At 44.4% G+C, this 17902-nt stretch overlaps 1 protein-coding gene across 6 annotated transcripts in view; it reads right to left on the reverse strand.

Annotated features, from left to right (window-relative positions):
• LOC139550704 (microtubule-associated protein 4-like) overlaps positions 1–17902 on the reverse strand; it is a 75561-nt gene that overhangs the window by 25954 nt on the left and 31705 nt on the right. For all 6 annotated transcript variants that reach the window (XM_071361789.1, XM_071361788.1, XM_071361787.1 and 3 more), the window contains exons 3-6: positions 15690–15809; positions 14939–15031; positions 14580–14804; positions 11015–12304 (exon numbers count right to left, since the gene is read on the reverse strand). In XM_071361789.1, the coding sequence (XP_071217890.1) occupies positions 11015–12304; positions 14580–14804; positions 14939–15031; positions 15690–15809 (1728 nt within the window). The remainder of the gene's footprint in view (positions 1–11014; positions 12305–14579; positions 14805–14938; positions 15032–15689; positions 15810–17902) is intronic.

Below are 17902 nucleotides of genomic sequence, written 5' to 3' on the forward strand. Positions count from 1 at the left end.
TTATACTGAGCACAATCACCCAACCTCGTCTCAGAGCATTTCGTAGTTGTCCGTGATGTAAATCCGGGACACTCCATTTAGTATGATATATTACATTTTGTATGGTATGTATTAATTTGTGGATGTTCATCACCCAGTTTTGAATGATATGTTATAAATTACAATTTGTATTATATGTTACGAATTTGCTAAAATGTACAATATGTTTACAAATTAGCAAAACGTATGATATGTTACGAATTCTAGCTAGGTGGTTAGCTGGCCAACTTTAGCTAGGCTGTGGGTTAGGGTCAGGGTTAAGTTTAGGAGCTACGTTAAGGAGTTAAAGTTAGGGTTAGGTGAAGGGTTAGCTAAAAGGTTTAGGGTTAGGTGAAGGGTTAGCTAACATGCTAAGTAGTTCCAAAGTAGCAAAAAAATTGTAAGTAGTTGTAGTTAGTACGTAGTTGCTAATAACCTAAAATGCTATAGTTGTCCATGATGAGATTTGAATGCGCCACCTTTGGTTTGCTAGACCTTTGACTGACCAACCACCCTACTTTTGTTTTTGCCTTAAGTAAACATATGTCCTATGTAACCATACCAAACGTAACATATCATTCTAATTTGAGTGTCCCGGATTTACGTTTACTATGTTACATCTAATCTATGAGACCAGGCTGAATCACCTCATACCATAACAGCCTTTGGTGTGATAAGACTTTTTACAAGGTGAACATTCAAAACCAACAGAAAGCCATTGTTTGAGAAAAGGAAATGAAGAGGGTTGTGGTCCATGTGGAGTAGCAATCCTCAGCCATCTACAATATGCCATGGATGTTTTGGGAGGCCTCAGAACTCAGAAAAGGAGGGGGAGAGTGACAATATACAGCTTACAGTCCATGGTCTTGCGGGGGATAGAGCAGGGAGGAAGTCTGTCAGAGAATTCTATTTCTGGCATCCAACCTCCTGACTGTCACACCCCATTTTTTCCTTGGCAGTCCTGAGTAGTTCTATCTCCACGGAAACCACCTCCCATATCCATGGCAACAAGCTCCCAGTCAGAAATAGGCTGCTATGATTATGGTACGTGTCGTCTCAGCGACCCAGGGAGTCTGAGAAAAGGGGTTGGATCGGAACGTTGGAGGATGAGAGATAAAGGGCAAAGGAAGTATGGAGAGATTGAGAGGAGGAAGATTGATGAACACAAATAATGAAGAAGGAAAAAGAAGAAGCAGAGGTAGGGATGGGAAGAGGAGGCAAAATGATGGAGAGAAAGGACAATAGAAAAGATGAAGACTCATCTCACTACACTCATCCCATCCCATGTCTTCATTGGTAGCTTACAATCTATCTTGTGGAATAGCAACAAAATTGGGTTAGAGTAAGCCAAATGCAGTGTCACATCTAATGAAGCCGCAGATTCATCAATACACACATCTGATGGTCCAGTGGACTGAAGAGCACACACTAATTAAACAAAATCCAATCATTCTGCCAAATTATGTTCCCAAACAAAAATAGTGTAAAAAAGGGAAACGCTTGAGACATGGAAAAAGACCACAGTGGCTGTGAAGGGTTTATCTTGGCTTTGTAAACATAATGTGTCTGGCTGAGAAATCAGAAGAAATACAATTAGATGTCTTTCAATTGATTCCTCTAATAGCCAATGAGTGCTAGCAGACATTTGAGGAAGATGTTGTCTAATCAAAATGAACGGTGAATAGCCTCATATTTGCAGTACATATAGTATGTTTTGATCATACCACAGTATGTTACCTCACTGTGGGAGCAACGTAATGTAGAGCAATGTCTAGTGTCAACAACAACAATGCGGTCCATATGGGCATAGTGACCTGGTAAAGTGGCTGAACCCTTTGTAAGGGAAAAAGCTCATACAAATAGTTGCATTTCAGATTAATGCTATTGTTTATCAAGTGCCCTAGTTCTGATCCTGCTATCATTCAATATTTATGTCCAGCTTCAGGCCTATTTGTAGATTAGGTGACTTTATTACAATGTCCGAGGGAATGTCTATAGGGGGAGCAGCAGGAGGGGAAGTAAGAAGTGAATGAAACAATAATAAAAGTGTTTTTGCCATGATGCTCCTATAATGCGTGATGGAAGTGGGGCTCGGGTGGCTGATGTCCCTGATTATCTTCAAATCAAATCAAACTTTATTTCTCACATGCGCCGAATACAACAAGTGTAGACTTTACCGTGAAATGCTTACTTACAAGCCTTAACCAACAGCGCAGTTCAAGAAAAGTTAAGAAAATATTTACCAAATAAACTAAAGTAAGAAATAATAAAAAGTAACCCAATATAATAACGAGTCAGTGTGCAGGGGTACAGGTTAGTGAAGGTAATTTGTACATGTAGGTAGGGGTGAAGTGACAATGCATAGATAATAAACAGCGAGTAGCAGCAGGGTGGGTCAATGTAAATAGTGTAATGTAAATAGCCGGTCAGGATCAGGATGCCGGTCAGGATGCTCTCGATGGTGCAGCTGCAGACCTTTTTGAGGATCTGGGGACCTATGCCAAATATTTTCAGTCTCCTGAGGGGGAAAAGGTTTTGTCGTGCCCTCTTCACGACTGTCTTGGTGAGTTTGGATCATGATAGAACTTGAAACTCTCAACCCGCTCCACTACAGCCCTGTCGATGTTAATGGGGGCCTGTTCGGCCCACCTTTTCCTGTAGTCCATGATCAGCTCCTTTGTCTTGCTCACATTGAGGGAGAGGTTGTTGTCCTGGCACCACACTGCCAGTTCTCTGACCTTCTCCCAATAGGCTGTCTCATCGTTGTCGCGGATCAGGCCTACCACTGTTGTGTCGTCAGCAAACGTAATGATGGTGTTGGAGTCGTGTTTGGCCACATAGTCGTGGGTGAACAAGAACACAGCAGAGACTAAGTACACACCACTGAGGGACCCCAGTGTTGAGGATCAGCGTGGCAGACATTTTGTTGCCTACCCTCACCACGGCCCGTCGGCCCGTCAGGAAGTCCAGGCACCAGTTGTGTAACGGATGTGAAATGGCTAGCTAGTTAGCGGGTACGCGCTAATAGCGTTTCAATCAGTTACGTCACTTGCTCTGAAACCTAGAAGTAGTGTTGCCCCTTGCTCTGCAAGAGCCGCGGCTTTTGTGGAGCGATGGGTAACGACGCTTCGTGGGCGACCGTTGTTGATGTGTGCAGAGGGTCCCTGGTTCGCGCCCGTGTCGGGGCGAGGGGACAGACGTAAAGTTAAAACTGTTACATTGATGCTGTTGACCCGGATCACTGGTTGCTGCGGAAAAGGAGGAGGTTGAAAGGGGGGTGAGTGTAACGGATGTGAAATGGCTAGCTAGTTAGCGGGTACGCGCTAATAGCGTTTCAATCAGTTACGTCACTTGCTCTGAAACCTAGAAGTAGTGTTGCCCCTTGCTCTGCAAGAGCCGCGGCCTTTGTGGAGCGATGGGTAATGATGCTTCGTGGGCGACCGTTGTTGATGTGTGCAGAAGGTCCCTGGTTCGCGCCCGTGTCGGGGCGAGGGGACGGTTTAAAGTTATACTGTTACAGTTGCATAGAGAGGAGTTCAGTCCCAGTGCCATTAGCTTTGTGGTGAGCTTAGAGGGTACTATGGTATTGAAGAATGCGCTGTAGTCAATGAACAGCATCCTCACATATGCATTAATTTTGTCCAGGTGGGTGAAGGCAGTGCAGTGTACAGTGCAGTGTGCAGTATAATCCGTGATCATTAAAAGCCCCTGCCACATACGCCTTGTGTTCGACCCACTGAATTGCGCCTCCACCTTGTCCCTATACTTGTGTCTCGCCATCTTGATCGATCTGCGTAGGTCGTATTTGTACTGTTTAACCATACAATTGTCCCCGGTCACCTTGCCGTGTTTATAAGCAGCATCTCTCTTCTTCAGTTTCCCTACAAGGCTGCCATCATTCCCTGTTTTTTGATTCTAGTAAGTTTTAAAAGATACCATCAGTATCACATCATCTATGCATTTATTTTATGAATCCGGTGAATGAGTTGGCACATTCATTGACGATATCCCCAGAGGCGCCCGGAACATATTCCAGTCCACGATCAAAACAGTCTTGAAGCACGGATTCAGACCAACGTTGTACAGACCTGACCATCGCAACTTGCAAAATGGAGTCATGGTCAGATTTGCCAAAAGGAGGACGGGAGAGGACCTTATACCCATGTCGAAAAGGCGTACAGCAGTGGTCAAGAGTGGAATTTCTGCGAGTTGGACAGTCAATGTGTTGATAGTAATTCGATAGTAATTCGGGAGCACAAACTTCTTTTGATAAAGTCCCCCGCCTCAATGAACACTGCCTCCGGGTACGAGGTCCCCAGTTTGTTCTCGGTCCAATTAAGATCTTTGAGAGCATTTTTGGTGTCGGCTTGGGGTGGGATGTACACAGCCGTGGCGATAATCCATGAGAACTCTCTTGGAAGGTAAAAAAGGCGACATTTGGGGCCTCCCGGGTGGCGCAGTGGTCTAGGGCACTGCATCGCAGTGCTAGCTGCGCCACCAGAGTCTCTGGGTTCGCGCCCAGGCTCTGTCGCAGCCGGCCGCGACCGGGAGGTACGTGGGGCGACGCACAATTGGCATAGCGTCGTCCGGGTTAGGGAGGGTTTGGCCGGTAGGGATATCCTTGTCTCATCGCGCTCCAGCGACTCCTGTGGCGGGCCGGGCGCAGTGCGCGCTAACCAAGGGGGCCAGGTACACGGTGTTTCCTCCGACACATTGGTGCGGCTGGCTTCCGGGTTGGAGGCGCGCTGTGTTAAGAAGCAGTGCGGCTTGGTTGGGTTGTGCTTCGGAGGACGCATGGCTTTCGACCTTCGTCTCTCCCGAGCCCGTACGGGAGTTGTAGCGATGAGACAAGATGGTAATTACTAGCGATTGGATACCACGAAAATTGGGGAGAAAATGGGATAACATTTAAAAAAAATTATAAAAAATAAATTTAAAAAAAGGCGACATTTGATGACCAATTATTTCCAAATCGGGAGAGCAGAAGCTTGGAAGTTCCTGTACGTTTCCCCATCGCACCACTTGTTATTGGTCATGAAGCAGACAACACCACCTTTCTTCTTGCCAGAGAGAGCTTGCTTCCTGTCCACTCTATGAACTGTAAAACCCACTGGTTGTATATAATCCATTTGGATGTCGAAGGAAAGCCAAGTCTCAGAAAAACAAAGTATGTTGCAGAATCTGAAAGTAGATGCTCGCTCTGAGTTTGTCAAGTTTGTTCACAAACTATTGTACTACCAACATGAAATCTTATTCTCAATCCAAGATCCAAGAACTTGTTTCCACAAGTGAAAAGTGATTACATTGATATTCTCTGGATTGAAGCTTAAAATCAAGTCATCAAGAGAGTCTCTTTCTATTCAGATTATTATAATGACAACTTATCCAGTTATAATTATAATGAAATGCCATTCAGTAACTAAAGGTAATGAGTGGCTAAAAGTGGGACTGTGGTCACCAGTGATGCTATCTCAAACAGAATCTTCACAGGTGTGTCCTCTTATTATCGCAGCGCTATCAGTCCTGAAAGGATACCATTGAAGCTGTTTTTCCCGAGAGGTGTTGCACAAAATATATTCAAAAGCGATTGGATCATCTTCAACCAGTCAGAAAGCAGAAGCCACAGCGCCACATTTTTAGGAAGTAAAACAACACTGACCTTCTTTCTAGAGAAAGTTATATCGAGCACCAGGACAAAAACATGTCAGCTAACGTAGCTCCTTACTACTAACTACCTTTTAAAAAAATAATATATTATTCACCTTTATTTAACCAGGGAGGCTAGTTGAGAACAAGTTCTCATTTACAATTGCGACCTGGTCAAGATAAAGCAAAGCAGTTCGACACATACAACAATACAGAGTTACACATGGAGTAAAACAAACATACAGTCAATAATACAGTAGAAAAATAAGTCTATATACAATGTGAGCAAAGGAGGTGAGAAAAGGGAGGTAAGGGCAAAAAAGGCCAAGGTGGCGAGGTAAATACAATATAGCAAGTAAAACACTTGAATGGTAGATTTGCAGTGGAAGAATGTGCAAAGTAGAAATATAAATAATTGGGTGCAAAGGAACAAAATAAATGAATAAATAAATTCAGTAGGGGAAGAGATAGTTGTTTGGGCTAAATTATAGATGGGCTATGTACAGGTGCAATAATCTGTGAGCTGCTCTGACAGCTGGTGCTTAAAGCTAGTGAGGGAGATAAGTGTTTCCAGTTTCAGAGATTTTTGTAGTTCGTTCCAGTCATTGGCAGCAGAGAACTGGAAGGAGAGGCGGCCAAAGGAGGAATTGGCTTTGGGGGTGACCAGAGAGATATACCTGCTGGAGTGCGTGCTACAGGTGGGTGCTGCTATGGTGACCAGCGAGCTGAGATAAGGGGGGACTTTAGCTAGCAGGGTCTTGTTGATGACCTGGAGCCAGTGGGTTTGGCGACGAGTATGAAGCGAGGGCCAGCCAACGAGAGCGTACAGGTCGCAGTGGTGGGTAGTATATGGGGCTTTGGTGACAAAACGGATGGCACTGTGATAGACTGCATCCAATTGATTGAGTAGGGTATTGGAAGCTATTTTGTAAATGACATCGCCGAAGTCGAGGATCGGTAGGATGGTCAGTGTTACGAGGGTATGTTTGGCAGCATGAGTGAAGGATGCTTTTTTGCGAAATAGGAAGCCAATTCTAGATTTAACTTTGGATTGGAGATGTTTGATGTGAGTCTGGAAGGAGAGTTTACGGTCTAACCAGACACCTAGGTATTTGTAGTTGTTCACATATTCTAAGCCAGAACCGTCCAGAGTAGTGATGCTGGACGGGCGGGCAGGTGCAGGCAGCGATCGGTTGAAGAGCATGCATTTAGTTTTACTTGTATTTAAGAGCAGTTGGAGGTCACGAAAGGAGAGTTGTATGGCATTGAAGCTCGTCTGGAAGGTTGTTAACACAGTGTCCAAAGAAGGGCCAGAAGTATACAGAATGGTGTCGTCTGCATAGAGGTGGATCAGAGACTCACCAGCAGCAAGAGCGACATCATTGATGTATACAGAGAAGAGAGTCGGCCCAAGAATTAAACCCTGTGGCACCCCCATAGAGACTGCCAGAGGCCCGGACAACAGGCCCTCCGATTTGACACACTGCACTCTATCAGAGAAGTAGTTGGTGAACCAGGCGAGGCAATCATTTGAGAAACCAAGGCTATTGAGTCTGCCGATGAGGATGTGGTGATTGACAGAGTCGAAAGCCTTGGCCAGGTCAATGAATATGGCTGCACAGTATTGTTTGTTATCGATGGCGGTTAAGATATCATTTAGGACCTTGAGCGTGGCTGAGGTGCACCCATGACCAACCTTGGCTTGAGCAAAGAGATGCCAACTGAACTGACGCCATACAGTGGTTGTGAACTGCGGAGCTTTGCGTTCATCATCAACTAAACCACCCCCACACCCTTAGCAGTGTTGGCAAGTGGATGTTTCTGGTTTTCAGGGATACAGTATTTTCAACCTGAGTGGAGACACCGCTTAGGCGTCTTTCTACGCCTGCTACCTTAGGTAGTAGTTCATCAGAGGACAGTGATTTGAACAATGAAATGGTGAGGGCACCAAGCTCCTGTCTTCTGCTCCTAGCCAGATGGAATCCATGTAGGGAAACAAAATGTAAGCTTGTGAGACTTCTGGATGGTTGTACGAGGTTAGCTTCAACCAGCTAAGCCACATTCAAAGCTACAGCAAGAACTATTATATAAGCACCAGTCATTTATTGAACCACCAAATGATGGCCTCTTTGGTCAATTAATACATCATGAAACATTGCATGGATTTTTGATACTAATCCATATATAAACAACACTTAAATAGCACCCGTCCCTTTACTTGACTTCAACACATACGGTCCAGTGTGATGATATGCACTGTGACATACAGAAATGCACTTAAAGCCAGCAGCATGATGATTAAGTATTTACTGAAAGGTATCTATACCTTAAAAACAGAAAGACTGCACAGCACTGCCCATCTCAATCAGTACTATAGTGGTGATGCTTTGCCAGACTGGGCTGGCTCTTATGGATGGTATCTTTGCCAGGCTGGGCTGGCTCTTATGGATGGAATCTTTGCCAGGCTGGGCTGGCTCTTATGGATGGTATCTTTGCCAGACTGGGCTGGCTCTTATGGATGGTATCTTTGCCAGGCTGGGCTGGCTCTTATGGATGGTATCTTTGCCAGACTGGGCTGGCTCTTATGGATGGTATCTTTGCCAGACTGGGCTGGCTCTTATGGATGGTATCTTTGCCAGGCTGGGCTGGCTCTTATGGATGGTATCTTTGCCAGGCTGGGCGGTCTGTGATCGGCTGACCAGAAAAATTACTATGCAGCAGAGCAGAGCAGAGTAGGGCAGAGTAGAGCAGAGTAGAGTAGGGCAGAGTAGAGCAGAGTAGAGTAAGGCAGAGTAGAGCAGATTAGCATAGGTCAGAGTAGAGCAGAGTTAGGCAGAGTAGAGTAGAGCAGAGTTAGGCAGAGTAGAGTAGAGCAGAGCAGAGCAGAGTAGGGAAGAGCAGAGCAAGGCAGAGTAGAGTAGAGCAGCGTAGGGTAGAGTAGAGCAGAGTAGGGCAGAGTAGAGCAGAGTAGAGTAGGGCAGAGTAGGGCAGAGTAGGGCAGAGTAGGGCAGAGTAGAGCAGAGTAGGGCAGAGTAGAGCAGAGTAGGGCAGAGCAGAGCAGTACCAGTTCACAAACCGGTGGTGGCGTGGTGGGATAACCCTGACTGCAGCACCTCACAGCCTCTAAGCCTCTGTCTCCCTCTGCCTTTTTATTTGATTTATTTCACCTTTATTTAACCAGGTAGGCTAGTTGAGAACAACTGCAACCTGGCCAAGATAAAGCAAAGCAGTGCGACACAAACAACAACACAGAGTTACACATGGTAATAAAACAAACATACAGTCAATAATACAATCGAAAGAGTTTATATACAGTGTGTGCAAATGAGGTAGGATAAGGGAGGTAAAGCAATAAATAGGCCATGGTGACGAAGTAATTACAATATAGCAATTAAACACTGGAGTGATAGATGTGCAGAAGATGAGTGTGCAAGTAGAGATACTGGGGTGCAAAGGAGCAAAATAAATAAAATAAATAACAGTATGGGGATGAGGGAGTTGGATGGGCTATTTACAGATGGGCTATGTACAGGTGCAGCGATCTGTGAGCTGCTCTGACAGCTGGTGCCTACTGTACACACCCAGATCACCGGCTATAAAAAGACAAGGGCTGCATGCCTTATGTAACTGCAAAAAAGTCCCAGCCATTAATATTGCATTAGGGAGAGGAGGATGGAGAGGGAGGGAGGGAGAGTGAGATAGGGGAGATGAGGGAGGTATGAAAAACAAAGATGGTGATTGAGGGAGAAAGTTGTGGGATGAGGATACAGAGGGCAGTAGAGGCCAGTCCCTCACTGTACTGTCCCTCCACACACCAACCAGCCTGCCCGGTCATCTGTAAATAACCCATTAACAGACTGCTGAATGGGGATGGTTGAGTTGAGTAAGGGAATGTGAGGGGTGCAGACAAGCAGTATGCTAACGACTTCCACCATTTGTCAACCAAAAACACCTGTGTCATCAAGGAAGGAGGAACAGCATCTCTACAACAACCTTACACTGCAGGGTAGCAACTTGCTATCAGGGTAGCAGTGTTAACTTAGCTATCAGTCCTTGGAATCTCCAACCCAGAAACCAAAGTAAGAAGAACCAACACAGAACAGTACAGTCTCTGAACTAGGCCAAACTAACGCTCAAAGCAAACTAGCCAGGAACCGTGCCAGCTTTTTCCTGACATAAACAATATCTCAACAACAGTGAGAGAGGCAAAGTCCAAGAAATCTTGAACAGAACAAAAACCTGTGGCAAACATTTGTACCAAATAAGGAAATAAATAAACACTGAATTCGACGTCATATTATTCCACTGATGAGAAATCTAAATATTCTCAAAGGCAATAATGGAAATATGACTCACCTATTTAGCATCATCATCATCATCATCATCAGAGCCATCATCAGGAGACGCAGTACATGTGGGTGAGAGAAAAGACAAAACATAGCTGTCAGTCATTTCAGTTTGCCTATTAATCATGCAAACATTTACATGACAACTTGCACATCGAGCAATTTTTTATTGTATTTTTGATCTCCAATCAAAAATTGGCTGAAAGTAAAATGTGTATGTGTTTTAAAATGGTCAAATTGCATAACTAAGAATTCCAGATAGGAACACTGAGATATTCAAAATGGTTCTGAAAGTGAATTCACACACACAAGTAGAAAGAGGATGTGAAAGAATAGCAGTTAGTGACTCCTCAGTCAGCTCATGGCTATTTGAGGAATTAAAAGCATCATTTAGTCAGGGAAAAAGCAATCTCTTGAGAGAAAGAGAGAGAATCACACTGTAAAACCAACATCCCTTTGATTAGAGAAGAAAGGTTGAGTCAATGTCAAAGAGTTAGGGTGTAGAATTACTCATTGCAATTTAGGATAATGGCATTCAGGGGGGAGAAGGCTAGCTAATTCTATCCCAAGGAGAGTGGAGTCACTCAGGAGTCACACACATAGTAATCTACAGAGACAGTACAGTAAGTAGTATATGATTACAGTGTTAGAAAGGAGAGAGATGTGAGGTAAAACGAGCTGGGCAGTTGACACAATCAGGTAGGTAGACAGCCACATAGCAATGAATGTGTTATTATCATGATCATCATCATCATAACAGCACTACACAGAGACTGGCCAGACAGTCAGTCAGGATAAAGGGACTCAAGGCCCAGCCAGTAGGGACTCAGTCAGACGCAGTCAGATTAAAGAATAGTGGTAATTAGTTAGCATGTTACTAACAGTGCTATTAAACACATAATGGCCGAGCAACAGCAGGCCCAGTCCACAGAGAGAGCCATGCACTATAATGTCATCATTCACCCCCATACTGATAGATATGTCCCCTCTTCAGTGTCACCAACCTTCCAGCAGGGGGGGCTCTGGCAGCGGTGGCTCCTGGTGCTCTGTGAGTGGCAGTGTAGTGGGGATAAAGGGTGGGGCTGCAGGGTTGAGGCCTGAGCCCACTGCAGGGCGGGGACTGGGAGTGTCATGATCAGGCTGGGAGGAGTGGCTAAACAGTGGAGGAGAAGTGCACTGGAAAGAGGAGGAGGTGGTGGTGTTTGGAGGAAGGCCCTGGGGTGTGGTGGTCTGAGACTGGGCCTGTGGCTGTGAAGCAGGGGTGCTGGCTGAGGGGGTCTGCAGGACAGAGTCTAGGAAAGAGGTCTGTGAGACCTGGGGGCTGAAGCCTGGGGAGCTCTGAGGACCCAGTTGCCTCTGGTCAGTAATAGATGCGTTGGCCTCACGACGACAATGATCAGAGGAGACTTTGTCAGTGAAGGACAAAGCTGCCTCCTTCTTCTTGGGGGGTAGGACATCTTTTGTGGCTAAGGGAGGGGGCATTTTAAAGTCATCAATACACATGGGTTCATAATGGAGGGGAGCAGAGGCAGTGTTTTTAACAGGAGCCTCAGCCTCCCACTCCATGTTTACCTTGGCTGGAGAAGGTTGCTCAAACATGTTCAAGTTACTAGTGGAAGTGTCTGTTAGGGCAGGGTCCTTGTTGAGGATGTGACTTGGTTTGGGGTTCTCAGTGAGTGGTGGGGCAGTGGAGGTGTGAGAGGGTTTGGTGTCCTCTATAAAACTGCTAAAGGGGTTAGTCTGTGGGTCGGCTATGAGGGAGGAGATGTTCTCTAGGGTTGAACTTAACGGACCGGAGGCCATCACCATTGCAGACACCGAGGCTGGGGTGGCATGGGGTGTCGTGGGCTCCTGGGGTGTTGGCCCCCACTCCTCTGGCAGCTTCATCCTGCTCTTATTCTTCCTGCCCCTGACCCTACCCCCTCCCCTCCCTCGCATCTCACACTCCCAGCTCTCCTCCTTGCTCGGGGAGGACAGACTCAGAGGGCAGTCCGAGGCTCCGCTCTCTGTCTCGCCCTCCTCCTCCTTCGAAGAGTCCGGAGCCTCTTGCCTGTCCATGAAGTCATACACCTCCTCTCTGGGCCTCCTTTTCTTCTTCTTCCTCTTCTGCTGCTTGCTGCCGCTGTTGACCCCCCCGGTCCCCCTCTCGTCCCCAGAGCCAGTCTCCTGGCCGTGGGGGCTGAGGCGGTCGGAGTTGGGGCTCTCCTCCACTGAGTCGCTGGGGGAAAGGCTGAGACCCTCTGAGGCTTGCAGCCCGGACTCACCACCTGCCCAGGGGTTTGGGTTTGTCCAAACTTTTTGATGAGCAGAGAGGAGGAAGGAATGTCACTACCCATAACAAAGAAGACCATAAAACAATTGCCAATCATCTCCAGAAGAATCTGGGTATATCTTATCTGCTCATAGAAATTCAGACCTACATTTATGAAACTCAACAACTGAGTAGAAAATGATCTTATTAAACTACAAATAAAAACGATTCAATAAATCAAATTGTGACTTGAGTTTTGAATTTCTGTAAGCTACATGAAATGGTGCCTGAGGAAGGACCACAGCATCATCAAGGACCCAACACACCCCAGCTACGAGCTGTTCTCTCTTTTACTGTTGGGGAGACGGTATCACAGAATGAGGTCTGATAACAAGAAACAGTTTCTATCTACAAGCCATCAGACAGCGGAATACTTGAACTGGACTGACCACCTGCACTGACTATCCACACCTTCGCGCACGCACACACGCACACACGCACACATGCATACATGCATACCACAATTGCTGCTACCACTCTTATTTACTATTGCTAATACTGCACAATTGAAACACTTGCCCCCAATCCCCCCTTTCTCTAATACATGTATAAATATTGTACTATAAATCATACCTTCCTGTATTATATTTATGCTAAATGTTTATTTTCTACTGAGCCATTTACTTTATGTTCGTATTCTTATATTTATTATTGTTATTGCATTGTCGAGAAAGAACCTGCAAGTAAGCATCTTAATAAAACTTAAATAATATTGACACAACCACCACTAAAATTTCTTTACGGCCTGGCCAGTAGGCTTATAGAATGTGACTTTTAGGCTTCTGGATTACATGTTAGCCAGAGAGACAGTTTTTTTGTTTGCAATGTTCCGAGATTGCAGCTGATTGGGTGTGATTCTCTCTGGCAGGGCAAGGGAAGAATAGAGATTGTGCTGACACTGAGCAGTGTGGTGTGTGCTGTATACTCGACAGCACATCGCATGAGTAGATGAGCATATGAATGAATGTATAAGTAACTGACATGCTGCAGAACAACAACAGAGGCAGGTCACATGGACAAACACAGATAAACAATGAACCCAGAGGAAGGGGCCATGTGACATGGGGAACCTAGTACAAACACACTGAAGAGGACAATGTTAGTAGTAGACCATATTAACACAAGAAAATCTAAATCATTAAATCATAGCGCACTTAATAAACATACATACGTGAACAAACGAAAGATACTATACACACAAAAACATACAGCGCATGTGCTTTTTATATTTTGTGACAAAGACATTACAGTGGGAAATCGTCTCTCCATCCATGTTTTTCAGTTAATACTGATGGTAGTACCACCCCAATACTTCACATGACAGGGCAGAGAGAAATGAAAAAGAATAATACCCTCCCCACTTTCAACCCAATCGTTAATGATAATGGCTTTCTCGAAATTGTGTATCCTTGCCCTCCTCTCTAATTGAATGAAGTGCTATTTTCCTCAATGTCCTTTATTGATTATGTTGCCATAAAAAACAAATTTGTGCAGGCAGAATTATCATCTATGTTTCATGCAATATTGGTATTTAAAAATCCAAGAGTACATCGTAGTCCAGAGCCTCAGCCTGGCCTCCTGCCAGAAGACACATTACTCCTAGTCCACGTGGTTGCCTCACTCAGAGAGCAGTATCAAATGTGGGGAAGGAGGCCATGATAAATATTTTAAGAAAAATCCTCTATTCCAAATTAGGCCTCTGGGAAATGATCTAAGGAAATATTTGTAATAAAGACGGTTAGGTATCTCATCACAGAATTATTCTTTCTTCTCAAACAAAATTGATATAAAGTCTCAGAAAGGTCTGAGGTATTGCATAATAAACCAAATATATGGCCGAGGGCTGGAAAGGTCTAGAAGGTTATACCCTGGTTGTCTGAGAGTGAAACGTCATAATTTAAGCCGGAGCAACACGCGATTTCTGCTCCGATGGCCGCCCCACTAAGAAACAACTAATACTGTACCACTATCTGGCTTTTAACTATAAGCTCTGCATTTAGTTTGTAAATAAAACAGAGGTCTTATACAGTATCCCAGTATACCTTCCCTTTGGATGAAGATGACTGAAGTCTGGCACTTTGAGGAACCCTCAAGAAAAAGTAACGGTTACCCTGTTCACGGTCAAATTTAAGATCTAACATCATCCAAACGTATTTGATTTCCTAACATTTGATACCATTTTTTAACTGGTGACTGGACCCCTGGAAATCCCACCCCAGGCCCCCCATCTAGCTGCTCTGTGTGAGACAACCTCTTACCTGCAGAGTTGTCCTGGGACTGGGTGTTGTGACCCGGGGCAGAGGGGTATGAGTCGTTGGGCTTAAAGGGGGCCTGGGACTGGGACTGTTTGTGGGGCTCAGAGGCAAACAGAGGAGAGGCTTTCTGTGAGTTGCCCATAGGAGGCATGTCTGTCTGGAATGGAGCCATGCCCCCCATACCTCCTGAACCCATGTTCATATTCATCATCCCTGGCTGGGAGAAACCTGGGAGTGGAATTAAGACACCCAGGTTAATACTATACTTCATGTTATTACTACTCTATTTCGCTATAAGACACAGTGATAAGCACTACATGCTGGTGTTACATAAAACACTGTACAGAATTGTTAAGCAGTACCCATGAGAGAATCTGGTATGTTGCTGTCCTTCATTCCTTTGTTCTGGTTCCCCCACTGATCACCAGGTATCCCCATCATACTAGACACTGGACCTAGAGATTAAATAGGGGGGAGAGAGAGAAAGAGAGGGGGGAGTGAGAGAATATATATTGGGGATATCAGATGTCAGTTACCAATGAGAGATGAGTACACCACAGACACAAATCAATAGCCAGACTAAAACCAAAGGAGATTGTAATCACATTCACAATCACATAATTCAGTTAACTCTCAGTCAGCCATGAAATATTAATGTCCAGATGGTCTGAGAAGACAAAAACAAGACAACAACAACAGCCTCACTTAAATACAGGCATGTGTTTAACTAGGTGTCCTGCAACACCGTAATGCCCAGTTTACACTGCTAAGAGTGCCCAGGCTGTGCCAGGGATACTTGAAAAGGGGGATACCTAGTCAGTTGTACAACTGAATGCCTTCAACTGAAATGTATCTTCCACATTTAACCCAACCCCTCTGAATTAAGGGAGCTCTAGGTGCCTAGAAAGCTTACTAGGCTATGCCACAGAGGGATCTTTAGCATCTTAGGCTATTGATGATGACCAAATTGAAAAAGCTTAATGGCAGTAAAATATGATAAAATATAGAAACAGTGGAAACCTGTCCTTCCACAAAATGCATTTTCACTGCCTTTTTGACTTATTGAGCATGCATAAAACACTAGAGGAATAGAAACGGGGGAAAGGGACTCACCTGAAAGGTAGTCAGAATTGACGGCAGACTGTTGTCCAGTTGGACAGGGATGCTTTTCTCCCATTGGTTCCTGCCACTGCATCCTCGTCCCCATCTGTCCTCCTGGCATCATACTGGATCCTGTATTGAAGACAGGCAAAAAACTGAACATCAAATGTTAGACACAGGACCATATGACCATGTCATGTGACCATGTTAGCCTAAAGCACCTAGCTCTGTTGCCCCCTGCCTTAAAGTTAGTGACAAATTTGATCAAAGTCGATGGTGCTTTGGGGCCTTTGCACCCTGTCTGGAAATTAAAGCGGAAAGAAAGTTTCAAACGTTTCACAGGTATGATGTACTATCTTTGGTGGATACAGTTTCACAAGTATCCACCAAAGACAGTATAGATAGGAATTCTAGTTCTAATCAGCTTCTCAGTCGGTCCGTCATTTTTTGGGGAGGGTCCGCCATTTTGCCTGGGACCAGCTCCTGCTAGAGCAAACTGGTGTAGATCGCCTGTGACGTCCTAGAAGAAAACTAAAAACATCTACTTGGAAGTACAGTCTACTCTCTATGTTAAGATCAACATTTTTCAGCTTCATGATAGTAGTTTAAAATAATGTGAAATGTAATGTACGTTTCTCATTCCTCCACAGTTTGGCTAGGTAACAATACCTGCTGCTGTTTACATCCAACAGTAAATTTTTTGCCAGTTAGCTATCTGGTGGTTACATAAGAGACAGTTGTGAAGTGAAAACAAGCATATCATTACTGGAAACAATTGGTATTGACAACGTAAATGAAAAATACAGCCAGGCCTACAGTACATACAGCTAGTCTGCCTAGCCTGCTTCATTAGTTAGCTAACTACCCTTGTATTGCTAAATTGGTGACTGACCACACTGGCAAAGCTTGACAAGATAATTACCCTCCTGGTTTCAATGTAGGCTACAGTGCCCTCCATAATAAGTATTTGAACACACCCACATAAAAAATACCATAGTATACTATGATATAAATACCATAGAATTCAGTGTAGTGTTTTTGTGGACTTTAAAGTTAACTATAGTATAAATACTGTAGTAAAAGAAAACTGTAGTATATACTATAGTAATTAACGTAATGTTTTGGGGGACTGTACTATACTGTAGTATTTACTGTAGTGTTTTGGGGGACGGTACTATACTGTAGTATTTACTGTAGTGTTTTTGCAGACATAACAGTGTTTGTGTTTTATTATCTTTTACATAGAAGTGGAGTCTTTCGCCTTCAGGAAACCTATTGGAGAAATACTTAAATAGCAAATTTTCCATAACTTTCAGGTAGGACTGCACAGATAGTTCAGCATTTCTGCTCTTTTCTATAACCTGTAAGGAACACAATATATGATCTATACCTAGCATGTAGGTTTCTCACATAGGTGACACAAGGGAATGGGCAGGGTATATGCAAAGTAAATACTGTAGTGTTTACTATAGTAAAATAAATGGGTTGAGGTTTTGTGGACTGTAGTGTTTTTACGGACATTACTGTAGTATTTACTAGAGTGTTTTTTTGTGGTTAATACTGTAGCATTAGGTATAGTATTCAACATTATGCAACAACATTCTATAGTAAGTACTACACATGATTGATGGATAATACAGTGTGTAGTATAGTATTCTACAGTATACTACAGTACTGTTGTATTCTATAGTAAACTAGTATTTTCTCATAAGGCAGTAAGATCAAAGTTGTTATTTTAGCTATAGGCTACTCCAGAAATGTTTAGTTATGGACTCCACCTCCAACACCTGACTAACACATTGAATACAGCCCACCTGGTATAAAGTGTCAGTTGATGTCTGGCCTAGACTAGGCTATACTCGAATGTCTCTCAGGGTGCTGTCCCTAAAAACAGCCCTCTCTAGAACATAGCAGAGGGGTGACAGTGACGAAAGGGGACAATACAGGACCATGGGCCGTTACTACGGCTACGCAACCGACCAACCAGATGAGAGTATCTGAGGTTCCGGGCGGCAGCCCGTCTGTGTCATAAATGATTGACATCCTCAGCTCAAGCCTAGGGGGAACTCACTATACTCTCTGGTGTTTAGTCCTGTAGGGCTCTGCTGCTTTACCAGCTAGATCCAATCATTCAGCCCCCCCATACATTCACACACTCAACCCCAGAGAAATCATTGCACATCAGTCTGACCTATTCTGCTTGAATTGACACAACTTAGCAGGTA

The sequence above is a fragment of the Salvelinus alpinus genome, chromosome 23 (genome assembly GCF_045679555.1).
Source record: "Salvelinus alpinus chromosome 23, SLU_Salpinus.1, whole genome shotgun sequence".
In the NCBI taxonomy this organism is placed as follows: domain Eukaryota; kingdom Metazoa; phylum Chordata; class Actinopteri; order Salmoniformes; family Salmonidae; genus Salvelinus; species Salvelinus alpinus.